Here is a 21799-nt window from a genome sequence, read left to right on the forward strand (position 1 = left end):
GAACCGGTAACGGTCCTCCGTAATGGCAAATCGAAGGCACCTCTGGCGACCTTCGAAAATGGGGATGCGCAGGCACGCATCCTTCAGGTCGACAAAGGCCAGGAATCCTCCCAGGCTCAGGGCAACCCCACCGAGCGCAGGGATTCCATGCAAAACTCCCGAACATGCACGAAGCGGTTCAGAGCTTACAAGTCCAGGATCGGACGTACTTTGCCCTCCTTACTGGGCACAGTGAGCAAATCGGAGTAAAAACCCCCGAAACCTGTCCCGGTGAGGCACCGGGACCACCACCCCCTGGGCCAGGAGATCCTGCATGTGCCCAGGAGACAGCCGAAGAATTGTAAAATGACCAGGCACCGTAAAGGGCTTTTTTTTTTTTTTTTAATTGCGCCATTGTTCAATCACAGCGTGATGAAATGCAGCAGGGCAGGGGAAAAACCTGCGCCGACTAGCGGGTTCTATGTATCCTAAAGGATGATCTTTTATGGGAGGGAGCAGCTCATCCATGAGCACAAGCTCTTCAGGCGAGCCTGGGGGAGACGTATCAACCCCTTCAACTTCTGCCTCCCCTTCAGACCCCAAAAGGTCCAGAGATGAGCGAGACCCTGAAAAGGGCAAGCCAGTCACAGCAGCCACATCACCATCTGAAACAGAGGAGATGGATAACCTGGCCCGCTACTACGCAGAACGTTCAGCCATCCGCACCCCCATCCATGACACCAAAAATGTCACTACAGCGGCCAATTAAGGCACAGCGGGGGTTCAGCAGACCCAGACCACCAGGGCTGGGGGGAACCAGCTATCCTGAGAATCCATGTCAACAAACAAGTGTGGAATAAAAAGATACTGGCCCTTTAAGCGCTGCGGCGAGCGCAGCCCACCGCAAAGCCCACAATATTCACCGATCCCCACAGGGGCAGAAAACAGCTGAATTAGGAAGGATAGCCCAGAAAGGTATGGAGAGATCACCTGCAGAGCTCGCAGAGCGTTGCTACTGATCGCTGTTCCAGAGAACGAGGAAGCGAGGTCAGGAAGGCTGAACTATAACACTGCTGCAGGCTCAGGGAAAATGGCTTCCCATAGGAATCAATGGAGGCTTCTAGAAAATGGCCGCCGACATGTGCTCGGATCGAGCGGCCTGCCACACACCAAAAATGGCGGCGATCGGCGCCAAAAGCACCGCACTGCAACCCTGTACAAGGCCCAGGGTGAAGCCAACATGTCACTCACAGTGAAAATGGCGGACCACGCGGCGCTCAGCCGTAGCGGTCGCCGCACATACATGTCTGCACTCAGAACACACAAGGTGACATATGAGAGAGAGGGGTCCCCACCTCACCACAGTGAATAAATATTAACCCCGCAGGGATCACATCAGGGAGCCCACTACACAGACATGAGGGGACACACAGTACAGCAGACTGACACCCCAGACAGAGGCCCCCACATAGAAAAGGTGCTTACCGTACCGGATGGCGTGGGGTAGCCTCCATAAACAGAAAACCGCCGTCCTCATATGACAGGGAGTGCCGTAGCCGGGACGCAGGCAGCACAAAACCGCAGAAAGCGTCCAGTGAGGTAGCCACCTCACAGGCTGCATCCCTGCTGCGAGCAGGGATGGGTCGTTCACAATGCCAGGGCGAACCATGGCCGAACGCTCGATGGCAGGCTGGGGATCCATCTGACCCTCAGCCCTGGAGACCCAGGGCGGCCAGTCCGATACCCAGCTCCGCATGATGTTTCTTCATCCGAAGATCCCTATCTAAGAGCTGGTAAAATAACAGCTAGTAAAGTAAAGAAAAAACACTTTGAAATAAAATCAAAAGAAGGGTAGAAGGCTGAGACTGAAGCCCCAGCACAGGAAAGCCTGCTACTCCTAAGCTAGGCAAGATCAAACTGAGTTGGGAATGCTGGTGCAGGGAGGTATTGACTAGTGGGACAGCCCCTAGGGGTGTGTCTATGCTAAAAGCTTTTGTTACTAACAAATCTTGTGCCTAGCTACTCCTGCGGAGCAAAGGTCAATACCCATTGGTGAAGACTGTGTGAGTGGGCGGCGACTGTCGGAGGACGTAAGAGAAATCCAAAATTTGGGATTTTCTTTTAATTTTAATAATAATGGTAATCAGGAAAAATAGAGAGGGTGGCTCTCCCTAACGGGGATACAGACAGCAATAAAAACGAACTGACAAGCATTCTAATCCATCTCCATTTTATACAAAACTAAAAAAATAAAAAGTTTTGCTTTTAGTTGTACTTTAAAATGACATTAAAGGTTCATACAAAAAAACAATAACAAACAAACATGTCATACTTACCTGCTCTGTGGTTTTGGTTTTGCACAGAGCAGCACCGATCCGACTCCTTTCTGGTCCCCGCCAGTGTTTCTGGCTCATCCTCTTCAGCCAATGCTCCCACTAGCAAGCCACTTGCTCTGGGGGCAATGGTGCAAGCTCGCTCCGTTCTATGCATCCATAAGACACACAGAGCTGCGGCTCGGCCCTGACCCCTGCTTTATCCTCATTGGCTCACTGCCTGTGATTGACAGTAGCGGGAGCCAATTGCTCTCCCTGCTGTCTCAGCCAATGAGGAATGATAGACCCAGGGGAAGTCCAGCTCTCGTTCACATCACTGGATCGAGAGGGGGCTCAGGTGAGTATTAGGGGGGCTGGGGGGCCGCTGCACACAGAAGGGTTTTTTTTTTTTGAGCCTTTAAAACCACTTTAAATGAAACACACCATTCCACATTAAGTTTTCTAGAATTGGCACACTCTACCAGTAAAATATATATTAAATACGAGCTTAACCACTTTCAAAACAAAGTTGTTTTTTAGGTTCTGTAGATGTAAATGTTTGAATGTCAGTAGCTCATCTGTTTTTCATCCCCACTGGATTTTTGATGTCAAATAACCACAAAGTTCACTGTTTTAGTGAACTTTGCTTTACTGGTCATTTTATTTTTAAGGACAAAATTTTACATATTAACCCATCATATTAACATTTTGGTTCTTCTCAGTTTTGTGCTCATACCCCACATATTCTGGTTTTCATTTACTAATATTTCTTACATTGTACGAGCCATGTTTTAACATTTTTTTTTTGGTTTTTTTTTTGTTTCAAGCACTTTTTTGCACTCCCATATGTTTATGAAGCAGGTCATATGTAGTTCAGGAGGAGGTCAACTGCAGGTTAAATGCATTACATGATCTCAGGAGCATATCAAACTTATGTCACCTAAAGTCAAATTATGCCAAAATCACAAGCTTAAAGGCCATGAACATAGGCTCTTAGGGTACCAACCCATTAAAGATACAATGCCCCTCAAATCGGTGTCTGGAGCCACATGTGCTTCAGCTGTCATTTCTCAATTTAGACTTTAATTTAATAAGGCACTACAAACATTCTCTAACACAGTATGGTAAATGTGGCTGAACTAACTTTTCTTTAGTTATGAAAATTTTCTTACTGTCCTGGTAATAATGGTTGTACTAAAAAAGGAAGTGAGTTATAAAAACAGACAAAGATAATAAAGCACTAGTCTGAGCTTACTGTGTTTATTTATAAACTGGATGTTATTGGTTCTGGGGGCTTTGGGGCCACACCCGGAGAGATCAGTGTACATCCTGGACACTGATTCTCTCAGTGGTGTGTGAGACATTGAGGGTGAGTTTCTGGAAAATGTGACATTCAGAACTGATCGCCAATATTGTAGAAGTGCAGATGGGTAGAGATTAATATTTTGTAAAACCTTTGACACAGAAAATGTTTTGATGATGGTACATTCCTGACTACACAAAAAGAACAATATGAAAATGGAAGAAAACCATAGCCCAAGAGAAAAGACAAAAAAGCCATTCAGTTTAAGTTTTTTTTTATATTTTCTTGAAACAGCCACAATGCACATGTTAGGAACTGTCAGCATTGCCATTTGAATCAAATGCAAAATGCAGATGTTAAGGACTGTCAGTCTGTAGTTTAGGTAAATCATCAGGTTACTTGCAATTTGTTAAAATATGTAGTACATTTAAAAACACAAGAAACCATGCTCTTTGCAAACATATCTTGAACATGAGCTGGATGGCAAACATGTAAGTCTATAAATAATATTAAGGCACATTTTCCAGTCTATTTTAAAAACGTGACTTTGGTGATATTTGGTACAAGTAGTTAATATTTCTCTACAAACATATTTTAATTCATTGAACATAGCATATATGTTAAAAAAGAAAATAATAATCAGATTGTTTAGAAAAGGTGAAAGGCGAAAGGATTACAAACTCTGTGAAATAGCCTATTGGAACAACACATAAATATGTTACCATGGTTGGGTAGCACTGATTACATTCGGGTTTCTCACTTTATTTTTTATTCCTGTTTAAGGATATTTAATTTTAATTTTCAAATGGGATGTCACTTCACCAAAGATAAAAAAAATATGATTTCCATTTTCAGGAATATCAAACAGACTGGACTTTTTTGTATGGGAAAAATCAGGTGCAAATCAGCCTTCTCAGAGCACAGTAAAAACATAGCTGGAGTTGCCCAGACTTCTAAGGTATTCATATTCAAGATATGCTTGAATAAAGCAAGATTGCTACAGTACAACCAAGTACAATGTTATAAACACAAAATACAAAATCAAAAAAACTAAGAAATTGACACAGGACAAGACAATAGCTGCAAACTGAACATTGTATTATTATTTGTTCTGAGCACTACTTGAGTGAATTTCAATTCAAATAACTACCCAGTTGTCAATGACCTTTACAATGCTTCAATGCTTAAGGAATTATACAGACTAATTCTTTGAGGAATCCTTTGTTAGAGCTAAATCATAAGTGCAATAACCTACTTCATTCAGTAAGAATTAACACTGAATAAATCAAAATAGTACAATATGAATTCTGATTGGCTGCTATGGGTACTTAAATTGGAAGTTTAGTCAGAAAATTACAGTAAGCCCTGCTAGATCACTTCAGTCTGGTCCCTTTTGCAGATATAGCTATGTAAAACATATGAAAATAGGTGCATATAGTGTTTAAAATCGAGTAATATGCTGTCTTGCCCTGCTTTGCACATGCTCAGTTGCTCTATATTTTTAGGCACTGCCAAATTTTTAGAGGTCGATCTGTTGACAGCCCTAAAGTGGAATTAAACCCTCCTATCCTTTACAGCCAAGGAAGCTGTTTCTGTTTGGTCTGCAAATGGTGTTGTATATGTGATCAGTTAGGACACCGGCCATTTGATGGTTTGACAGTTTGGTTGAGGACACAAGCAAATGTGACAGTTAGCAATCTCGGCATTCCAGGAATCGAACTGTTTTCTGAAGCCGTGGGTTTAGTTTCCCTTTTTGATTTACTGCTGTTCAGGGGCTCAGGGGCTCTGGGTTTCAGCAAAATAGAAGCCCTCAGAAAGAAGAAGCAGGAGCAATGCTGGAGGCAATTTATTGCACACACTAATTTTGGTATCATATTTATTGATGTGGAATGTATGTTCCTTGCTAAAGAACATTATTTATTTTATCAAGTTGTTATGGGTAAAGTTTTGCTTTAAAATAAGTTCTCCAAGCTTTCAAACATGGAGCAAAAGAAAATTAGCACTTCTTTCAATCAGGTGCTTTTATTTTTTAAATAGGAGGTCAGAATAACAGCTGCAATCTTTTTGTTTGCTTGGGTAACTATTCCAGTTCTGTTTGTTAGCATTTTATTTGTATACGTAATCCCACCAATTTGCTTATTTTGCCCTTATAGCTATGTGGCACATTTTACCAATAAAAGCTGGTTTAAACCTGAATATGCTAAATACCCCTAGTCATTTACAGCCTAAAGGATACAGTCAGAGAAGCAAAAGATTCTTATAAAATGTTTCTCCATAATGTCTTTGTCCCCAGGAACCTTTTATTGCCTTTGTCCTGGTTGCAAAATAGTTTGCTGGAGTGGCATTAAAATGACTCAACACATATAGACCTTTCAATTTACATGTAATACCTCAATGCATAGATTTGAACCTGTCCTAAAAATGTCTACATACATTAGAAAGCAGGGACCTGTTTGTTTTTATGTAGATTTTACTGATACAATAGCTTGTTGTAAAAAATTGATTGGTAGGAAAACAATCAATTGAAAAGATGTTGGGACTTTAAATGAAGCACTATCCAGTTGGGAAAAAATGCTTCCATCCCTATTATTTGAGAAAAAGGGGGGAAGGGGAATAAGAAAATTATATACAGATACTATATGACAACTGGCATGTGTATAACATAGGTATATCCATATAAATCAAAAAGTTATATATTAATAATATATTATTAAGCCAGCTGTTACATAAAGAGAAAAATGGGGTAAAGGAGGGGGGACATTTGGAACTTTAGATGAGGTGTGCAAAAATAGTACAAAGCTGATTGATACAATAGCTTGTATTTACTTAACATCAAATAATTATTGTTCTTAATTGAATTGATGGACTTTTAAACCCCATCCCACATAACCACACAGGATGCTCGGGCCTAATTTATATTTTTTATGACCAAAAATGCTCCTGTAACATAAGAGTAGCCCTGTTTGAGTGTGTAATAAATAGCTTTTCATATACTTAAAGAAGGTGAAAAGATAAAATTATCGTAATGCCCAAATTCCCTAATTCTCCATGAAAAAGCTTTGTGAATCAGATTTTTATTTGCAAGGGAAACAGTCCATGCATAATTACTTCATGAACTGTTCTCCCTTTGATGAGTTAAGCAATATTATGGCACTTTTCCACTGCAAGTACCGGCTCGGCTCCACTTGGCCCTGTTTGGTTTTCCAATGCATGGTACCGCATGTACGATGTTGAAACAGTTTGGTACGGTTTGGTATAGTTTGCTTTTCCCCTAAAGTAGTACTAAAGTAAGTGGGTGGAATAACAACGATTCTCTGACCAATCAGTGGCTAGTAGTGACAAACAGTCAAGGCTGCATGCAAAGGATTGTGGGATATGGTACCGGTACTGCCCTCTTGGAACCACAACTGAGGTGGTACTGTTTAAGCGAGCCATACCATTCGGTTCCATGTAGTAGAAAAGCGCCGATGTACCGTACCGTACCGAACCGTTCCTACACCGTACCATGTGGTACCATGCAGTGGAAAAGCACAAAAGCGAGCCGAACCGTTTGGTTCTATGCAGTGGAAAATTAAATTATTAAGTTTGATGATATTGCTTGATGTCCAAATATTGGCATGCAATATGTGATACAATGGAGTGATACATCAGGCTCCAAATTCATAATTACATAAAATGCAGTGTGTAAATTAACAAAATCTAAGGCTGCCAGACAGATTAAACTAAAGCTAAAGCTAAAAGATAAAATATAGTTCACTGTTGAACAAGCACTTGCTGCTAACTAATTATGTGCATTTTCAAACACATTAGCTATTCTAATGAGCAACATACTCAAGTCACAATGCACATCATTGTAAAACGTAATAACAGGTGGCTTCAAGAAAATAGTGCAATGGTGCAGCACTGAAGATACTGGGATTGATTTACTAACGAAAAATAGGATTTTTACTTTGCAAGTGAATTTTCCTTTAACTTAGCTCTCAAGATGAAGCTTTGCTAACTTCCGTCATTTGTTCATGTGCAAGCAAAAATACAGTTTTTCTTTTTTTTTTTTTATTTCATGTGATTGGGTATGCTTTGAAAGGTACATTTTCACCACATTTACTAAGTTAAAATTCCTTTGCAAAGCCTTTTTGGTTTTAGTAAATCAACTCCACTGTCTCTTGAAGATTCTATGGCATATAATTGTATGATTTACTGAGGTATATGAAAACAATGTATTATAATATGTACATTGCTAGTAAAAGAAAATGCCGTTGTCTAATACAGAGCAGATGTATGTAATAATTCTTGATCAACCTATACCTTTTTTTTAACAGATAAACAAACTATTACTTATTAATTTTATATTTTGAGCAAAGCAGTTTCCAAAACCCTACATTTAGTCTTGATCAAAGAAACCAGCTTTTAAAATAGTGTAGAATTTACACAGCACCTTTCCTATGAGTCATAAATATGTAAAACTCTGTAATACCACAGAGTATAATATTAAAATGTATGCAAAAGTATACTTTGGTATTTTCCATAACTACCAATATACTGTATATGTTTATTAAGAAATAATAAGAGCCTATTCAGTTCTAGCTAACAAATGCTTTGTTTTGCAGAGCATACACATTTAAAGTGTGATTTAGAGCTGATACAGAACTGTTATGTATTTAACCACTTCCGGACTATTTACCCCATCATTACAATTTTGAAAAAAAAATATATATATATATTTTTTTTTTTAATATCTGTTATAAAACTTATGCAATAAAAAAAAAATAAAAAAATTAATTTCTTTATAAATTTAGGCCAATATGTATTCTGCTACATATGTTTGTTAAAAAATCCCAATAAGCATATATTGAATGGTTTGCGCAAAAGTTACAGCGTCTATAAATTAGGCAATATATACTGGAATGTGTTTTTATTTATATTATATTATTTTTTTTTTATTTTGTACTAGTAATGGCAGCGCTCAGCAAATTATAGTGGGACTGCGATATTGCGGCAGTCAATCGGACACTAACTGACACTTTTTGGGAACCAGTGACACTAATACAGTGATCATTCCTAAAAAATATGCACTGTCCCTGTACTAATGACAGTGGCTGGGAAGGGGTCTAACATCTAGGGCGATCAAAGGGATAAACGTGTGCCTAGCCAGTGTTTTTGTGAACTTTGTGAGGTGCTTTTTTTAAGGGATGTGATGGATTTTATTCCCTGCTTTTCAGGGAAAGAAAATACATTGCATCCCCACTGTCAGAATGGAGCTCTACCTTGTTTATATAGCACCCGCTGATAGGCTTCGTCTGTGACTTATCGCAGCAGAAGGCGCGTGCAACCCTTAGGCAAAAGTGAAGAATCACATATATATACATGATTCTGCACAGAGCAAACGCCCTGTAGCAGTAAATCTGCTATAGGACAGTAGTGTAGTGGTTAAAGACATATTCAATTATTGTTAAAACAATAATAAATGTATCCAGAAAAAAGTTTGTAATCATTACTTTGCATTTCAGGGTGCAAAGCATTGCAACCATGGTTAGTGGACCACAGGTGCAGTGTACTGTAGTATTCCTCCAGCCTCAGGTCTGTATCAACAAGTATGAAGTTATGGAGTTGCAGGAAGTATCAATGAACTACGAATGTGGCAATCTCAGAATTCAAAAGTAAACAAAAGCCTGCAGGGAAAAGAAGCCTGCAATTCAGGTAAGTGGGAGGAGAGGGGGCAGTTCAAGTGTTGGGGGCTGTGGGTTATTAACATGTTACATGTTTCACCTTCAACATGGGTGTAATATGAAACATGCTGTGAAAGGTGGAGTTGGCCTACTCTACTGAACTTTGATTTTAGTGGTTTGGTGTCCCATGGATTATCCTCATTTAGTCAAGCAATAGGTTAACCACTGAAGGTAAAAATTAAGTAAATGAGTATCTGGTATTATTTACCAACATATTTAAAGTGATTTGAAATTAGAACACTTTGAGGAGCACCAAGTCAACAGTCTACCTTAAGCTGAGAGACTGAAACATTAAACATTTTGTAAACAGATGTTTCTTTTCATTTCTGGGCAACTAGCAAGGGACAAGGACCTCTTTATTCTATGCCAACACAAGACTCACACATCCCCAATAACAACATTTTAGGTACCCAGAGTTGCATTGAATCGACCCAAAACTATAAGGTCAGTTTCCGATGGGTTAGCTATTACAGTGGTAACATTTATACTGTGATACAATTAAATACATTCAAAGAAACCTTTCTAATGTGTGCCCTAATGTGGTGGGCAATACCACCACATTCCAGGTACCAATAAGTTTGATGTCTCTCTAATTAATTACTGTTTACCCAGAGAGTATGAAGAGAGCCTCTAGATCCCACATGAACACTATGCACATAGCCTTGACTTCTGTATAAATCGGGACCCTGTGTATCAAGTTAAGGGATTCTAATGGAACACAGAACTTCATTAGGGGATAAGCAAAGGTACTTCCAGACACTAAAAGGTACCTGTATTTAGACAGCAATCTGAATTTAGACACACCAATTCACCTTACATCTTGCACTTAAAATTACATACATTTTTTTTAAACGTAAGAAATATGAAAAGAACTCTCTGACTGTGTTGCTTCAAGCAAATGTAGTTTTCAGTTTTTCAAATGTTAACATTAGCATGTTCATGGGTAAGTGTTGTAGCAGAGTCCTGTTGATCATGAAAGGGCACCCTTTCCCGAAGAGCTAGACTAATCAGGAGCAAGTATGCCACTGCTAATAGCTTTTTCAATAATTAAATAAAAAAAATATATATACTTTTTTTTTTATTTAAGTTTTTATTTTTTTTTTTAAGTTTTTTTTTATAGGGAAAAAGCTGCCTTTACAACTGCATCTCAAACCTATTGCAAACATTGGGGATACAAGAATGTTACTCTTCTGAGAGACATAGGGGGTTGATTTACTAAAACTGGAGAGTGCACAATCTGGTGCAGCTCTGCACAGAAAACAATCAGCTTCCAGGTTTTTTGTCAAAGCTTAAATGAACAAGCTGATGTTAGAAGCTGATTGGCTAACATGCACAGCTACACCAGATTTTGCACTCTCCAGATTTAGTAAATGAACCCCATAGCGCGACGGCAATCTTAAGAAAAAAAAAGCTATTGTTCTGGAGATTTGGACACAAGGTCAATAACCCTGGTCTATAGGAATTTTGATCGTTTGGGTAATATCAAACAGACTACAATTGATTTAAATGTTTTATTTTATTTATGTATTTATTTTTTTTGCTGTTGACAAGCTTTCTTATGTTGTATGTGACATTGAATGGGCAACAAAGATGATTTTGGACAATTTCTGCAGTATGGGCTCTCACTAGCTAAAAACACTCGATTGAGGCTACAAAAGCAAGACTGCTGTCATTACAGTGTATTTAGCTTGTACTAAATATTTTTAAACCAAATCTATATGCAAGTTACAGCAATTACAGCTATGAAATGTAATATAAATAATATGAATATTTCCCTTTTTTCTTGTATCAGTACAGTACAAATTCCAGGTTACTACACATCACAAAATATAAGTGCTGGTACTGAAAATTTTCTCCTGTCATGTAAAATAATTAACTTAAATTAAGTTACAGGAATATAAGTAAAAAGTAAGCCACGTCAAAATTAATTTTACACCTAAGGATGCTCAAGTTATTTCAGTGTGTTCTGAATGGGGATAAAAATGTCCTAAAATAATCATGTGCAAAGAACTGCATAATAATAACCCTAATTAGTAAAACAATTGTACTGGGCCATAACTTTTTTATTTTTCACTACAACTCTTTCACTATTTTTTTTTAACAAAACCACAAATCAAAATTATTAAACTTTAAGAGATTTATCTCTTAACATGGTATTAAATATGTGCTCATCATTTAAATTAAACTCTGAAAATGAACATTTACAAATTATTTCAACACATCTCCGTGTAGCTACATATACATATATTTTTACACAAAGAAATGCCCCAAGTATGAATATATTATTCAAAATTAAATATACTAGAATTAAATAATTATACTGTACATCAGATATTTGTTGATTTCCACACAAATTGTTTCATAGAAATACCATAAATATGCTATCGTACCGATTTCCATGGTCGTGGATGCCAAGAAGCATCAGCAGGGCATGAGTGTGTGTTACACTGTGCCACATTCGGTGGTTTATCAAGAATTTCACAGTTTTGATCATCCAACACTTGTCCGTTCATCATCTGACAGATCACTAATCTTGTTTTCATTCCACCTCCACATGTCTGGGTGCACTGAAATATAGACAGAATTCAAAGTTTAATATCAGTGTATTTAAAAGAATTACTGGTGTATACAGCTCCATCATCTTCCATAGACTATACAAAAGTACATAAACAGGAATTTATTTTCAAACTTCCTTAGTAAAATATCCTCACATTATAGTGCATCCAGCTACAAGTATATACAGGCATTTCCCCTCCCCCCCTTTACGTACCCTAACTTTACATACACTCGTGAGTACAGACACATTGGCGTCTTTGGGAAATCTTGGTCAGCTTGACATGGCACTGCTCCTATTTTTTAACATTGGCATCTATAAGAAATCTTGGTCAGCTTGCATTGGCACTGCTCCTGGTCTTTAACATTGGCATCTATGGGAAATCTTCATCAGCTTGACATGGCACTGCTCCCGGTCTTTACCATTGGCGTCTATGGGAAATCTTGGTAAGCCTGACATGGCACTGCTCCCGAACCATAAGTGACAGGGGCACCAAACTTGGGGAGCACCAAGAGGGGACCCAGGACTATAACATATAAGCATATGGGGTCAGCCAGCTTGCCTAGTGATTCTACCATGTCAAAGTCCAGGGTCCCCTTAACGTGCTCCCCAAGTTTGGTGTCCCTGTCACCTATGACTCCGAAACGTTGCACTTATCCTGATGTGATCCTTTTGCAATAAAAAGTTTATTCGGACTGCTCTGCAAGATCCATGGTGTGCTGGCGAATATGTATGTATCTGTGACAGATCCAGTGTCTAGTTGGTGATTGCTGAAGCACCCACAACAGATGTGCCTATATTCAGGAAGGTGTGCGATATTCAGGAATGGGAACTATCCTGTCACTTATGGTTCGGGAGCAGTGCCATGTCAATTTGACCAAGATTTGCCATAGACACCAATGTTAAAGGTAAAAACCCGGGAGCAGTGCCATGTCAAGCTGACTAAGATTTCCCATTCAGCTTGTGTATTTACTTGCACTGAGAAGTGAAAAAAGGTATTGCTTCACTTTAAGTACATTTTCATTTTACATACATGCTCTGGTCCCATTGTGTACTTAAAAGTAGGGTATGCCCATACAATTGTATTGCAAAAACCTAGTAGCTGCAAGGTACAGTAAGAGAATGTCCTGCCTACACATACAATCAAAAGGGAGGCACACAAATAACAATTATGTAATTGAATAAGCAGCATATTAGGTAACAGTTTATGGCATTTTAAATTATGTAGGAGAAAGCAGTGCAAGAATAGGAAATAAACAGAATGAGCTTGCTCAGACTATATTATTGCCTGCAGAAGCAAGGTTTTGGGGTTTACTTGAATGTAGTACGTGTTGCAGAATACCAAATGGAGCATAAAGAATTTAAAAAGAAATGGCTAAAATTATGGATTTCTGACACAGCATAAAAATCCTCTATTCTAGTAGTTCACTGGGAGACACATCAGGCCTGTGAGTATATGTTCTGCCTATAGGAGATTGAGCACAATGCAAATAAAAAGGCACTCTTCTAAGATTAGGATATCTCCTGGCAAAGAAGTTTCTGACAGGAGGCAGTGCATTGACTGGCTTGGGAATAGGAGACTAAGACTGGCATGGGGAAGGAAGGGTTTTAAAACAAGTGTAACTGCAATAAAATATCACAAAATCAACCTACATCAATCATTCCACTATAAAAGAAAATCTACAAGTGGTGTAGGTTTCAAACAACTGCTAAACTGCTGAGGGTTTGCTGATCCAGGAAATTCAGCTCAAGAACTGACCATTTAATGCTAAAAGAAGTCTCCATGAAGCCCAACATTTCATTGTGCATTCTGCAAGTACGGTAACTCTTACAACAGTTTATTTTAAAGTGCATGAATCTATAACAAGAAAGAGATTGCACCATTTTAACCTGCATTGTATATGTACCAGGTAATGAATTTGCTGTCAAAAAGAATATTAGAGCAAGACTACAGTTTGCCATTGAACATTTAGGCAACGACCAGGTCTTCTGGAACAAAGTGCAATAGACTGATTAATCAAAGATAGACTAAAAATGCCAAAGTAGCTGTAGGCATGTTTGCTCTTCTCATAGCTTCACAAACCAAAGACAGCCTGTAAAGCAAAGGTGGTAGAAATGTTATGGTTTGGGATTACATTGTTGCTCTAAGGACTGGGCAACTTGTAGTTATCAAGTTAATTATGAATTCTGCATTATATCATAGTGTGCTTGATAAGAACAAGAGGCCATCTGTTCAAAAGTTAAACCTGAATTGGAAAATAATATTTTTAAATGATAATGTTTAGAAGCACACTAGGAAATCCACCAAAGAATGGTTCAGATAAAAGAAATGGAGGTTTACAGACAAGCCAAGTTAAAACTCTGATTCAAATCCCATTGAAAAGTTGAAATTTGTGAGGTAATTGAGATGGGAAGTTCATGTAAGGAAGCCCACAAACATCTTGCAACTTAAAGAATTTGTCATAGAAGCCAGCAGTGTTTTTGCAGAAAAATGCCTGACACTTGTAAAAGTGCCTAAAGCTTTTACAAGCTTTTAGGGGCTTTTACTGGTTTCAAGCTCCTGGGCATTAATTCAATTAATTCGCCAGAACAAATAATTTATTCTGTCCATTGAAATGAATTAATGCTCAAGCACTAGCTTTTGGGGGCATTTAGACATGTTTACTAGCTTCTAGCAGCTTTTAGTAGCGTCAACCGTTTTTTCTGCCCAAATTCTGCTGCTCCTGGACCCACTGGCAGTGGGGTTTTTCCTGCCTCTAAAAGTCTCTAAAAGCTCCTGCCACTATACGCTGCTAAAGGCATATGTGTGCATGAACACATACTGTAGGCTAACGTGGAGGGGTGTTTGGAGGCAGGAAAAAAAAAAAACGCCCCTAGAAGCAGCTGTAAAAACATCCTGTGTGCATGGAGCCTGAAATGGAAAATATCAACTAAAACTATGAGTATACTTACTACTATTCCACACTACACCATTATATCTACTGATAGTTTTGTTATAGTATTAAAAAAAAAAAAAAAAAAAAAGTTTGAAAGTTGTGTTATTCTGTAAAAAATATCCTAGGTCATTTTAATGCACATGTGCCTTTGTCAGTGACTGGAACATTGAACATTCAAAAACTAAACAACATCCATATTGTAAAAATGTATAGTTAATTATATATTATGGTTTCTCCAAGTGACAACATTACTGTATGACCAATAGATATATATTCTTACTTCTCCCCAGCTTCCATAGTTCCAACGAGGACAGGATCCGGAATCACAATGTCTTGATTCAGCTGGCTTGGTTGTCTCATCACAAAAATGACTAATCCTTCCTTCACCATCTTGGCATACAACAACCCGGCGCTCAAAACCACCTGCACAAGTGCTAGAACACTATATAAGAAGTTTGAAGGAAGTTAATAATATAAACAATATTAAAATGATTACCATGTGAAAAAAAGGCTGGGATAAAAGAGACATGGATAGAAAACAACGAACAATCAAATGTAAAAAAACGTAAGGTAAAAAGTGTAAAATTTTCAATTGTAGTTTCTTATAAATATATATATTTTTTTTTTTTTTTAAAACAAGACGATCACACATTTTTTTCTAAAGAGTATAAAGTAAACTAAGTCACTATACTTCTCTGTTGTTGCATTTGTAAAATTAAAACATTTATAAATTTCTAGCACAAGGACCAAATTATTTACCAAAATCAGCAAAGAAAGGAAAATAGTCTAGGACAAAAACTGCTATAAAGGATATGTAAGGTTGGCTGAATTCACACATGCTAAATTCAGTAAAATAACTTACTGCTCCCCATGGTCCAGTCCGCCACTGGTTCCCCCGAGAAGGCGTGTTTCTTTGGTTGATGGAATTGTGTACATCATTTTCTCTAGACTTTTGTGGGCTTTCTGGTTGTGGAAATAGCATTGGAAGGTTATGATTACCAGGAAAATGATTGTGTATTTGACATGGTGCCATATTGCAGTCTTGTTCGATAATAGGCTTGTTCTCAGGATCACAGTTTTCATCATCAATCCTTCCATGATAACTTGTGCAAACAACTTGTCTCATAGTTTTTCCCTTTCCACATGTTACTGGACACTGTTCAAATGTAAGAACGTCAACCACAGGTTAACTCATTATATAATGAATTTAATACAAAACTACTGTATCTCTTTACCAGTACTTATACTTACAGGAGACCAGTCACCAGATTGCCATTCCCCACATGGTGTAAAACAGCTAGAGACTTCAGACGGTCGTGGTAAATATGTACAAAAAGATTCATCAGCTACTCCCCCCAGTGCATCTCGGCAGCTGACATATCGAGCACGATTACCCCTTCCACACGAGGCAGAGCACTAGAATTACACAATAAATTGCAGCATGACCTACTGAAATAGCTCAAAGCTTTATATAAGGCAGTAAAACAGGTGATTACTAAATAAGCAAAATCCTGATATTTCAAGTGAAAGCACTTGTACAGTGCACAACATTATACACCAAGATCAAATGTGTAAGTAAAACTGTGTTTCTCTCAAAACTTTGTCCCCTGAAAGCATTTACAGTCTTTAGAGTCTCTGCAGTTCAGGCCACTCATTTCAAACTTTCCTGCAGCTATCATGCTATGATGTTCTAGTGTTCTAGGGAATCTAATGTGGAGAGACGGAGTCTTTTGCAGATGAAGACTGTCTTACAAAATGTAAGGATTAGGACAAATCTGCTGGTTTGAAAACTCTGAAAAATGGTATACAATAAAGAAACTTGTGTTCACATCACAGTTATTTCTGGTATTTATCTCAAATCTCTTTAAAGAAGAAACAAATGAAAAGTAGATTTTGTATATTCTTCCTGGCACAGCCCATATAAATGCTAGGCACAATCAGCCTATGCAGGGACAGATGTGTCCAGACAGTTTGTAATGTAGACCAAATAAGGATTGCATGACACTTACTGGCGTCCATGACCCATATCTCCACTGTGCATTCTTTTGTACTTGATCTGCAGGAGAGATAGTTGGTAATATACGGGACTGTACTGGACAAGGAATCCTTTCACAATCCTGCAGATATAAAACTAACATAAATACAACTTCTCAATAACTAGAAGAACACTAACACCAATATGAAAACAAGGCAATATTGTGCATGAGTTTTCATTTAATATACTCTTATTTTGCAGAATTCAAATTAACCACTTCAATACCGGGCACTTTTCCCCCTTCCCGCCCAGGCCAATTTATAGCTTTTAGCGCTGTTGCATTTTGAATGACAATTGCGCGGTCATGCAACACTGTACCTAAACCAAATTTATGTAATTTTTTTCCCCACAAATAGAGCTTTCTTTTGGTGGTATTTTATCACCGCAAGGTTTTTTCTTTTTTGCTAAACAAATAAAAAAAGACCGAAAAGTTTGGAAAAAAAAAAGTTTTTTTGTTTATGTTATACAATTTTGTAAATAGATACATTTTTCCTGCACTGATGAGCACTGATGAGGCCTCACTGACAGGCACTGATGAGGAGGCACTGATGGGGTGGCACTAATATGCGGCACTGATAGGCACTGATATGTGGCACTGATAGGTAGTACTGATATGCATTGGTGGGCGCTGATAGGCGGCACTGATAGTCTGCATTGATGGGCACTGATAGGCGGCACTGATGGCCACTGATGTGCACTGATAGGTGGCACTGATAGGTGGCACTGATAGGCGGCACTGGTGGGCAATAATGGGCACTGGTGGGTGGCACTGATAGATGGCAATGATGGGCACTGGTGGGCAGCCCTGATGGGGAGGGCACTGGCAGGCTTCCTGAGCCCTAAATGGTGGGCATCCCTGGGGTCATGGCTGGGCATCTCTGGGGTCATGGGTGGTAATCAATGCTCTGATTACCAGTGCAGACCCCCCCTGTCAGGATAGCCGCATATCGGCTCTCCTCTACTCATGCCTGTCAGGCACGAACTGAGGAAAGCCGATCAACGGCACTTCCTATTTACTATGTGACCAGCTGTGATTGGACACAGCTGGTCACATGGTAAAGAGCCTACGTCAGTGTGACACAACGCAGCACCAATCGCCGTCATATGAGGTCTGCTCAGGATAATGTAACCAACTTCCCGCCGTCATTTGCCTATAGGGCGGGCGGTAAGTAGTGAAAATAGAATATTTGTTAAGTTCTAAGCAGTAGATGAAATTGAGGTCTGAACAGTACTCAAGCACATACCCATGGTTTAATATGAAAATGAGGTTGTGGAAACTTTAGTGTGGTTTTGACAGTTGATGGTATGTTTTTAGACATTAACCACGATTAATTCCCGCAAACTGACGTACCTGTAAGCTGGCTTGAAGAAGTGGTTGTACCGGGGTGATGCCTGCAACTACAGGTGTTTTTTAGAGCCATCTTTCTGGAGATAAGAACCGATGCGGCTCAGCAGCCGCTCGGCCATTATCCCAGTGAGCGGGAGGGGACGTCCCCCCCTTCCGTTGCCTTCCTCCGCTCTGCCTTGTGTCTCCCCTCCCATCGGGAGACCCGAACAAACCAGTTGGAACGTTCGCGGGCTGGTTAGAGTCCCGAACAAAGCTGGTCATGTAACCCACCGATTATGTAACCCGGAAGCGAAAGTCATGAGGTCACTTCCCGGTTACTGGGCTGCCAACGACGCCGATTTAAAAAAAAATGTCAGTGTTCAAAAATGCAGAGTTTGAATACTTTGAAGTGCAGAGGGGGGGTTTGGGATCTTTTAGACCCCAGATCCCTCCATAAAGAGTACCAGTCACTGACTTTTACTGTCACAAGGGATGTTTACATCCCTTGGGACAGCAATAAAAGTGATAAGATTTTTTTTTTTTTTTCAAGGAACAATGTAAAAAAAAAAATTTTAATAAAATAAATAGGAAAACATTTTTTAAATTTAAAGTGCCCCATCCCTTGCGCACCAAAGAAAACGCATATGTAAGTCGCGCCTGTAAACAGTTTTCAAATCACACATGTGAGGTTTTACCGCGATCGTCAAAGTAAGAGCAATAATTCTAGCAAAAGAAGACTCTAAACTTGTAACTGTTAAAATTTTTTAAAGCGTTACCTATGGAGATTTTTAAGTACCATAGTTTGTCGCCATTCCACAATTTTAAACCATAACATGTTAGGTATCTATTTACTCAGCGTGACATCATCACAATATACCAAAAAACTGGGCTACCTTTACTGTTTTTTTTTTTTTCATTCAATGAAGTGTATTTTTTCCAAACAAATTGCATTTGAATGACCGCTGTGGCAAAAAATATTGCAATGCCCTACATTTTATTCTCCAGAGTCTTTGCAAAAAAAAAATATATATATATATATATATATATATATATATATATATATATATATATATATATATATATATATATATATAATGTTTGTGGGTTCTAAGTAATTTTCTAGCAAAGAATACTGATTTTAACTTGTAAACAACATGTGTCAGAATTAGGCTTGATACTTAATTAATGATCTGTTTTTCTTTACATAGCGTCAGTTCTGATATTAGGGTCTAGTTTTATTGTTCTCATTACTGTTTATTATGGTATTCTACATTTGTCCCGGCTGATTTACAAAGCTGAGATGAACTCAACTGTGGCAAATGTTTTAAGTAGGTAATGTATACAGTATGTATACATATGCCCCCTGCAGATGGTATGCCTTATGGGATATCATTATACATCATATGCTATGCTATTATGCCCTTTTCATAGGTACAACCATTATATTTACATTCTCAGTGCACTTGCAATATTTGTTTTCACAGTCTCAATAAAGAGTTTGTTTTATTAATAATAATAATAAAAAAAAAAATATTTGCCTGGCTGTCTGTTGGTCGAGAAGCTGCATTACATTCACGTTCATCCAAAGCTGGCTCATAAGTTCCTGTACTGCACTTTACAGTTCGAAGTTGGTAGCCTTGTCCACATGTAGCTGAGCACTGTTAAAGGACATTAATACAGTAACACTGTTTTTTTAAGGAGTTTGAAAATATTAAATTAATCAGATAATACAACTGAAGACAATAATATGTGAGTTTTTAAAAAAAGATATAAAAGATATATTTCTACCGCCAGACAATCAGAAGTGTTTTTAATCTGCAGATTTTCTGTAATTCAGACCCTGAATTACAGCTAGCAAAATTGTGGGTCTATATATTTGGAACAAATCCACCTTTGAAAAAATCTTAGGTATGTGTACACCATTGGTCTCCAAACTGCGGCCCTTTGCTTGCCTTTATCCGGCCCTTGTGGCACTATTATTCTCACTGATATGAGACACTATTCTGCCAACTGACACCATTTCTCCTACTGACTTCAATAATGGGGTACTATTCCTCCCAATGATACCAACAATGGGGAACTATCTCTCCTAATAATACCAACAATGAGGTGCTATTCATCCCAATGATACTAATGATGGGGCGCTATTCCTCCCAATGATACCAACAATGGGGCGCTATTCCTCCCAATGATACTGAAGATGGGGCACTATCCCTCCCAATGATACCAACTATGGGGCACTATTCCTCCAAATGTTACCAACAATAGGGCGCTTTTCCTCCCAATGATACCAAAGATGGGGCACTATTCCTTCCAATGATACCAACGATGGGGCGCTATTGATCCCAATGATACCAACGATGGAGCACATTTCCTTCCAATGATACCAACAATAGGGTGCTATTCCTCCAAATGATACCAACGATAGGGTACTTTTCCTCCCAATGATACCAACAATGGGGCGCTATTCCTCTTAATGATACCAACAATGGGGCACTATTCCTCTAAATTATACCAATGATGGGGCACTATCCCTCCCAATGATACCAACTATGGGGCACTATTCTTCCCAATGATACCAAGGATGGGGCACTTTTCCTCCCAAGGATACTAACAATGGGGCGCTATTTCTCGTAATAATACCAACGATGGGGCACTATTCCTCCCAATGATACCAGCAATGGGGCACTACCCCCCCCCCCCCACCTAATACCAAACATGCTTATATGTTTATGCCCTCTGATGCCACGAAAATTACACTGCCACTGGTCACAGTTCGGCCCTCCTAAAGTCTGAAAGACAATAAAACTGGACCTTTCTTTAGAAAGTTTGGAGACCTTTGATGTACACTATAAAATCCATTCTAACTAAGCATACAGTGCTGTTTACACGATGTAAGTCATGAACAATGCATAGCTTAAATGTATACATACTGGTCCCCAAGGTCCCATATGCCAGTAAGCACATTCTTGAAGCTCACAGGATATGACTGACTCAGGTTTGTTGTTTGGGTCACAATAATCGTCTTTCAGTTGTTCATCATTTAACTGGCACATCACATGACGGCGTCTTTTACCTTTTCCACATGTCACCAGGCACTTCAAAATAAATAAAAACATTAAAAAAAAAGAACAAATAGTCTGAAAACTATAAGATATATTGAGGCTGCTTTTGACATTGCAGGTGTTTTTCTTCAAGGGCCTATTTACACTTTGGGGTTGATTTTTTTAAAGGCAAATATCACTTTTCATGGGAAAATTTCCTTTAGCTTAGTGAATGAAGTGAAGCTCTGCTGACTTCCATCATCCAATTATGTGCTCTGGTGCTAGTCTCTTTTACTGTACTGTATGTGTGTTGGTATGCAGTGCAACGTCCATATACCCATATCTGAATCGGTATGGGTGAAGTTCTAAGTTTTTAATACAGCACTAGAAAATGAAAAAACCATTAGGCTAAACTTTAATCAGTATTTCCAAAAAAATGCTACACATAAATGTGTGTAACACAATTCATAAAGTATTCACCAGAAAAAAATGTGACAAGAATTTCTACTAAATAACAAAATTACATAAAGTGTACAAACATTTTTCAAAAGATAAACAAACTTTAATATAAAAGTCCACAGGG

The 21799-nt window shown here is 38.6% G+C and overlaps 1 protein-coding gene across 1 annotated transcript in view; it reads right to left on the minus strand.

Moving 5' to 3' along the window:
* Positions 1-21799, minus strand: part of ADAMTS20 (ADAM metallopeptidase with thrombospondin type 1 motif 20) — a 283904-nt gene that overhangs the window by 68288 nt on the left and 193817 nt on the right. The window contains exons 22-28 of the mRNA XM_082253104.1: positions 21106-21270; positions 19711-19830; positions 16820-16927; positions 16062-16226; positions 15673-15966; positions 15091-15252; positions 11711-11887 (exon numbers count right to left, since the gene is read on the minus strand). Of these exons, the coding sequence (XP_082109230.1) occupies positions 11711-11887; positions 15091-15252; positions 15673-15966; positions 16062-16226; positions 16820-16927; positions 19711-19830; positions 21106-21270 (1191 nt within the window). The remainder of the gene's footprint in view (positions 1-11710; positions 11888-15090; positions 15253-15672; positions 15967-16061; positions 16227-16819; positions 16928-19710; positions 19831-21105; positions 21271-21799) is intronic.

The sequence above is a fragment of the Pelophylax lessonae genome (genome assembly GCF_965119305.1).
Source record: "Pelophylax lessonae genome assembly, chromosome: 4".
NCBI lineage: Eukaryota > Metazoa > Chordata > Amphibia > Anura > Ranidae > Pelophylax > Pelophylax lessonae.